At 29.0% G+C, this 8,158-nt stretch overlaps 1 protein-coding gene across 1 annotated transcript; it reads left to right on the top strand.

Annotated features, from left to right (window-relative positions):
• Window positions 1-1,007: 1,007 nt before the first annotated feature.
• Window positions 1,008-3,035, top strand: LOC114269011 (CBL-interacting serine/threonine-protein kinase 5). The gene has a single exon (XM_028210262.2). The coding sequence runs from the start codon at window positions 1,276-1,278 to the stop codon at window positions 2,677-2,679; it is 1,404 nt and encodes a 467-aa protein (XP_028066063.2). The 5' UTR covers window positions 1,008-1,275; the 3' UTR covers window positions 2,680-3,035.
• The last annotated feature ends 5,123 nt before the right edge of the window (window positions 3,036-8,158 follow it).

Below are 8,158 nucleotides of genomic sequence, written 5' to 3'. Positions count from 1 at the left end.
AATTTTCACCAAAAACTCATCTTCTAAATCTATATCTATTTAAGATAAGGATGAGTTAATCTTTCATATTTAAAGAGAAAATGAGAAAATGAAAAATAGAAGAGCACCTCTAAAATACTATTCATTTTGTAATATTGATTATATTACAGTAACACCATAAGGTTTGGATGAAATCACAACTTTAAAATAAAGGAGCACCTCTAAATTTAATTTTTATAAAATTGATGAAATCTTACCTTTAAAATGAGTACAATAATAAATATATTTAATAAAAATTTGAAAATTAATTATTTTCGTCTCAAAATATTAGTCTTTTTTGAGAAATTTAATTTTTTGATAGTTCAATTATTACATTTCAAAAAGATTGATTTTTCAAAATTAACCATTGACTGTTTTTTATAACATCAATTGTTAATGAATTTAAAAGACGGACAAAATAAGAAATTTATATTATTCTAGCCTTTGTTTTTTGAAAAATAGACTAATATTTTGAGACAATAAAAAATAAAATAAAAAACTAATATTTTGAAACTGATGAAATAATGAACAAAAATTATTTACTTTTTAATCAAAATACATTTAAAAAAATAATAATTTATAATCACAATTTAAGTGAATAATGGCATATTCTATATTTAATTTTGGATATATTACAAATATATCCATGATGTTTAATTAAAATACAAATTGCCCCTGTGATTTTAGAAATTACATTCCATCCCTTGAAATTTTTAATTTCATAAAAAATCACTATTTTTATTAATAAATTATCAAATCAATTAACAGTTTTTAATAATATTACAAATATATTTTAATTAATAATTTAAGTAATTTTATTATTATATAGGAAAATAATTATAAATTTTATTTTTTAAGCTAAATTTATGAAATAAAAAATTCTAATAAAAAAATATTTATAATTTTTAAATCAAAAGAAATAATCTATACCTTAAACAAATTTAAAAATATATATATTTATAATTTACCTTTTAATTTTTTAATAAAACAATATATTTTCATCCACTAATGTTGGACATGCTCTCCTACCACCAACCGACACCATCACTCCACTGTACTGCCCCTCACTCTCTCTCTCTCTGGTACCCTTTTGTCTTGCTTCCCACCCACTCCAATCATCCCAATCCAAAACTACCATCACCCCACCAATAATCACCAAGCCCAAAAACAACAAATCTACCCCACCTTGATTCAAATCATCACAAACCCACCTCAACTCCCTCAAATCCAGACTATCCGCTCTAAAAATAAAATAAAATGGATTATCATCATCATCAACCAGAACAACCACCATCACCACCAACTCACAACCGCCACAACAACATCACCACTGTCACACCCCGAACCGTCCTCTTAGGAAAGTACGAGATGGGTCGACTCTTAGGCCAAGGCACCTTCGCCAAAGTCTACTACTGCAAACACCTCACAACCTCCGAGAGCGTCGCCATTAAAATCATCAACAAAGACCAAGTCAAGAAAGAAGGCTTAATGGTTCAGATCAAGCGAGAGATCTCCGTGATGCGCTTGGTTCGCCACCCAAACGTCGTCGAATTAAAGGAAGTCATGGCTACAAAGCAAAAAATCTTCTTCGTAATGGAGTACATCAAAGGCGGCGAACTCTTCGCCAAAATCTCCAAAGGGAAACTCAACGAAGACTCAGCGAGAAAGTACTTTCAACAGCTGATCAGCGCCGTCGATTTTTGTCACAGCCGGGGCGTTTCTCATCGAGATCTGAAGCCTGAGAATCTTCTTCTCGATGAGAATGGTGATTTGAAGGTCTCGGATTTTGGGTTATCGGCTTTGCCGGAGCAATTGTGGAACGATGGACTCCTTCATACCCAGTGTGGAACTCCGGCTTATGTTGCTCCGGAGATTCTCAGGAAAAAAGGGTATGATGGTGCGAAAGCTGATCTATGGTCTTGTGGTGTCATTTTGTATGTTTTGCTTGCTGGGTTTCTTCCATTTCAGGATGAAAATGTGATGAAGATGTATAGAAAGGTTTTCAAGGCCGAATTCGAGTTTCCACCATGGTTTTCAACCGAATCGAAGCGATTGATTTCGAAGCTCTTAGTGGCCGATCCCGAAAAGCGAATCTCAATCTCTGCTATAATGCGAGTCCCTTGGTTTCAAAAGGGGTTCACAAGACCAATCGCTTTCTCAATTCCAGAACAATTGATTGATGAGAAAGAACAAGAAAAAGAAGAAACAATTGTGATGAAAACGAGCAAGCAAGAGATAGAGATGGTGAGATCGAAGCGTTCGCCGCCATTCTACAATGCATTCGAGTTCATATCATCGATGTCATCTGGGTTCGACTTGTCGAGCTTGTTTGAGAGCAAAAGAAGATATGGGTCGATGTTTACATCAAAAAGCTCAGCGTCGGCGATCATGGCGAAGCTGGAATCGGTGGCGAGGAAGTTGAATTTCAAGGTGGTGGGAGCGAAGGAGTATAAGGTGAGAATGGAAGGGGCGGTGGAGGGGAGGAAAGGGAAGTTGGGAGTGACGGCGGAGGTATATGAGGTGGCGCCGGAGGTGGCGGTGGTGGAGTTCTCGAAGTCCGCCGGAGATACGTTGGAGTACAAGAAGTTTTGTGAAGAGGATGTGAGGCCGGCGCTGGAAGACATTGTTTGGAGTTGGCAAGGTGAAGAAACCAAACAGTGAACAATAATATCAACCAGGTGGGCCATGGGAGGACTAGTAGGGGTGTTCATTAAAAAAAAAAAAAAAAAAAAAAACCCTACCCATATAGCCAAACTCATCCTAATTTTTGTTTGGATGGTGATCCATTGTCTGGTGATGCATTATCTATTTTTAAGTTTCTCAGTGTTATGTTTTTGTATTTCGAAATTCATGCATGTAAATAAATGAATAATGAGTTTTGCAGTTTAGCATGGGCTGTGGTAGGGGACTGAATAGAGAAAGATAGAGAGGGTTTTTTTTTTTTTTTCTTTTTTTCAACAATGTGTCTTTGTATTGTACATGGTTTTAGTTTGGGAATGATGACTAGTGTTCTTGAATCTTTATAATGTTGTTGGGTTTGATTCATCTCATGTTTGACTATTTCATTGAAATACATATTGTTATGATTGGTTATATTGAAAATTAAAAAATCAAAAAACAAAAATAAATGTAACAATTGGTGGAGACGGTCGAGAACGTGGAGTATTGATTATTTGTGTTGAATAATTGAACAATATGAGGAGTATAATAAGTGATGATTGGTGAGGAAGTATAACTACTTAGTACTCCGAGATTGTTATATAATTTTTCAAGATAAAGTACGGTTTTCACTCTTTTATTATAGTTTCAATTTAAGTAATTAGTCTATATATTTTATGTTTTGTAACTTATGTCATTCTCTTGAATCAAGACGGAAAAAGTAATTTGTGATAATTGAACATCATGATTAAATTGAAACTGTATTTAACATAGATTGATCAAATTATTCAAAATTGTAATTTACCCCCTCCCCACCCCCCCCAAAAAGCAAATAACGATAATTTTTGATTCATTGAAATGAAATGGTTGTTCCCAATGTATGATCAGTTACTTATAATGTAATTAAATGATGTGTTCGTAAAGTATTTTTATTATTGTTTTAATAAATCAAGAGAAAAGTAAATATTTTGATAGAATGAGGATTGAATTTTATATTCATTTTAGTAAAACACTATTTAAATAGATTTATAATTCATAATTTAGAAAAGTAACAATTGCAAAAATTATTACCTTGTATTTTATTCACCTTTCTCTTATTTTTTTTCTTTTTCTTTTTAAATTTCAATCAAAATTCATAATCTAAATACAATGAAAAGTATTTTTTTTTTTTAATCAAACCATCATAATTAATATGTCCTCTAACAACGTTCTGTATAATTCAGAGAGTCTCTTAATCCTCAAATGCATACAGTTCAAAATGAGGCCAAGTTTGGCAACCCAAAAATAATCTATCTTTTTATCTTTTTTTTATCACATCACCTTTCTACTTTTCTACATATCTTTTTGTAAGAAGATAAAAAGTACACTTATTTAGGTCATCCCAAACAAAAATGAACCAAAATAACTTTAACTTTTAAATAGCCAATTGAAGAATCACAACTGAGGCAAAACTAAAAAAACCAAATATGTCTAATTTGATTCTTTTAAAGAGGTGGTTGAAAATGGTGTCTGACGAGGAACCAAACAAGTAGTGTTTGTTTTGCATCTTATCTAATTTGTTTGGTGGTTTAAAATTGTGGGGGCTATATGTATGGGCATTGGGTGAGAATTGGGAATGGTGGTTGTTTTTAGAAACCAAAATGGTGGCTGGCCCATGGGAATGCTCAGTAGTCAACATTATAAATCGGGGTTGCGTTGCATATTGCATGTGAAGGAGAATCTATTTTGTTTGATTTAATTTGACTATCAAATTATTGGTAAATTATACTTTATCTTCTTTATATTTAGTTATTTCTTTTATTTTGGTTCTTAAGTTTTTTTTTTTCACTTTTAACCTTTATTTTAATTTTTTTTAAATTACTTCTAAAGCTAATTTCTACTTAAAATTATAAATAAAATATCACGTTAACTATTATATAATATATAAAAATATATTATTATATTGTGATATAAGTTTGTGTTAAATGTGTAAGTTCTATATAATAGAACATTTTTTATATCATATGGTTGTCAATGTGTTATTTTCTATCGAATTTTGAATATAAGTCAACTTTAATTGTCAAAAACTTGAAATATGAAAGGCAAAAAAAACTTTAAATGTTAAAGTAAAAATAAAAATAAAAAATTGCTAAACACAAAAAAGGGTACCAATCAAACTGTTTGGGAAATGATTTTTTTAGTGATTTTTTTTAATTAAAATATGAGTTGAAAAAGGTAAATTGTTTTAGAATGATTTTTTGATTTTTTTACTTAAAAATGTGTAAAAAATAATAAATAATAAAAATGAGTATTTTTTACTTTTCTACATGATGTTTTAGCTATTTTGATTTTTTTAGTGATTTTTTTGTTCTTTTGACTAAAAAAAAGTCAATTGCCAAAAACACTAGTGAATGAGCCAAAATGAGATTTTAGTAAAACTGCAAGAACTAACGTGACATTTGATTAGAGTCAGATTTTCCTCAAGTTCATATCTTAACTTAAAAAAATTTGAGGGGTGCATGGGACAACTACTAGTTCTGTTTCAATGATCTAAACTGTTTATTTTCTAAGATCTGCAATATATATCATACATTAAAAAAATTAGATTAATATAATAATCATAACATTTTTATTTATTTGTGTTTATCTCCAAAAAAAATTGGATGATAAGTACATTTTGAAAATAGACCATCTATGTTTTTGAGGCAAATACGATAAAATAAAAATGTTACAATTATTGGAACAACCTAATTTTTTTCATGGATGATATATACAGAGACCCTTATAAAATGAATGGTTAGAATCATCTAAACAGGATCAGGATCCGTAGCATAGTTGTCAATCCCATACCATGCCGGTGCCGGCCGGTACTAGAGAGAAAATGGAATACAAATTGCTAATACCGTTTCGATTAATTTCTCAATAAGTTCTACCCAATTCTGTAAATACCAAACAATATCGGCTAGAAAATGTAATTCTAATATAATTAAACGATACCCAAGCAAGGTGAATTTATGATTTTTTTTTATTTATTTATTGTATATATCAAATATATTATATGAGAGATGCTGTTGCCCTAAGAAAACAAAACAATACAACTTCGGATACTTAAATTATATGCTTAAATATATTATATGTTTAAATTATTTACTCCTAGATAAAATTTTCGAAAACGGTACCTAGAAATAAACCGATGTCGGTAGGTACCGCACCAATTGAAAAAATGGCATTTTCTCTGGTACAGAATTAACAACTTTGGTCCATAATATAGGTCTGTCAAATTCTCTCAGGTTAAACCCATTTAATAAAAGTGTAAGGCACCAATGAGATGAAAAAAAAAAAAAAAAAATCATGTTTAGCTCTTATGACAAGTTTTGCTAGCTTTATTAATGGTAGACAGATGAAATGGTGGCATTAAAACTTGACTTAAAATGTATATATTTGATCATCACAATTAAAAGTAAAAAAAATAATAATTAAATTATAGTAAAAATATAAAGATGCTAAATGTAATTAACCTAATAAAAAATGAGAATGGACTCTTCTTAAGTTCAAATCTAAACTTGAGGGGCTATGGGTCTTGTGATGATGATTGAAAAATTTTATTTTGTTAGACCTTCCGTGTATATCATTTGTGATTAAAAAAAATATATGTTTGTCTTAAAAAAAAAAAAATGAATGGTCTGTTTTTTAAAACATATTTGTTATCAATTTTTTAAAAACAAACACGACAAAATAAAAATATTACAATTATAAAATGAATCTAAATTTTTAATAAATAAAATTTATTAAAATTTTTATAAAATAAATAATTTAAATAATCAAAACCGAATTCACAATAAGTTCTAAAATTCTCACAACCCTAAAAAATTGGGGTAATGAAAAGGATGGCTTTGTTAGGTTTAATTTTTTAGAAAATATTTTTAAATGAATTTTTGATTGTCTTTATTGAATTTTTTTAATATTTTAGTTTTTTTTTTTTTTTTTTTTTGTTTTGTTTTTTTTTATTGTTTTTTATTGTTTTGATTTGTTTTTTTAAAAACTTTTCAGACACATCAAGATTAGATGTATCTCAAGAGAGAAGAAGAAGAAGGAAACATTTTATTAAAACTAAACGAAAACTCGAATAAAAATGCACACACACGTTTTTGTTCAAATTTTCGTCTGTTTTTGGTCAATATATTTTTCTTTGTAGATAGATACATCCAAAATTAGGTATATCTAAGTGTATAAAAAAATTAGAAAAATGATTCATCCACACAATTTCTCTCTCCTCCTCCTCCAAAAAAAACAAAACAAAATAAAACAAAACCCTAAATAATGTGGCAAGTAAAATTTGAAAAATTGACCCGCATTCAAATATTTCCTCAAAACCCTCTTTATATGTGTTTTGTCTTGCCACCTGGTTAGGGAGATTGTGAGGGAAAGAAATTATATGGATGTAATACTGCTGAAAAAATTAATTAAAATATAAATAAAAATATTAAACATAAACAAAACTTTAACTAATGCCGTGTTTGTTTGAGTGGAAAATATTTTCATATGAAAAACATTTTATATGAAAAAAATTTCTGGAGAAAATATGGTAGTGTTTGGTAGAGTTTTAGAGTTATGATTTGAAAATAGAATTATATTTTGAGTTTGTGAGTTTTGGTATTATGATTTAAGTGTAAAAAATTTGTTTGGTTATGAGTTTTGAAAAGAGTTTTAAATTGAGTTTGAATTGAGTGAAGTGACATATGATATTTGATACAAAAACTTACAACTCATAACTAAACACACAACCCAAAATTCTATTCAAAACTCATAAAAAATTTTTAAAAAAATTCACAAATATTTTTTTTGTAATATAAAAATAAAAGGTACAAAAAAAATAAAAAATAAAAAACTGAATATTGTTCCAATCAACCGGTCAAATGACCGGTTAGTCCAAATTTTTTCACATTCGAAAATTTTTTCAAAAGTGAGTATGAAATTAATTTTTGAAAACGTTAAACGAACACCACACTCAAAAGTAAATGTGAAACTATATTTTGAAAGTTCCACCAAACGGAGCCTTTATTTTTATGTTTGGTAGTGGTGGTGGTGAAACGAAAGTGGAGGTGGAGGTGGTAATATGGTGGTAGAGCGGCGGCAACAGTGATAGTGAAAGTGTTCGTGGTGATGGTGGTGTGATGATGGAGGTGAGAGTGAAGATGGTAGTGTGGTGATATTAGTAAGATTTTAGTCTGAAAAATATTTTTTGTCTTTTAAAAGTAGAAAATATATTGTGTCTATATAGATTTGTTTTCTGTTTACTACAAAAAAAAAAAAAAAAAAAAAAAAAAAAAAAATTGTTAACTTTTATTTTTTATTATACCAAACACTAAAAAATGTTGTAAAAAAAAAATCACCTAAACAAATGAAACGTTAAACAATTTTAAAAAAATCAAACAAATTGAGGCCTAGTTTGGGAAGACTAAATAAGTGTACTTTTTGACTTTTTTTGTATTATGTGTAGAAA

This window comes from Camellia sinensis, chromosome 4 (genome assembly GCF_055761805.1).
Source record: "Camellia sinensis isolate YWXY chromosome 4, ASM5576180v1, whole genome shotgun sequence".
In the NCBI taxonomy this organism is placed as follows: Eukaryota; Viridiplantae; Streptophyta; class Magnoliopsida; order Ericales; family Theaceae; genus Camellia; species Camellia sinensis.
This window is presented reverse-complemented; position numbering and strand designations above follow the sequence as displayed.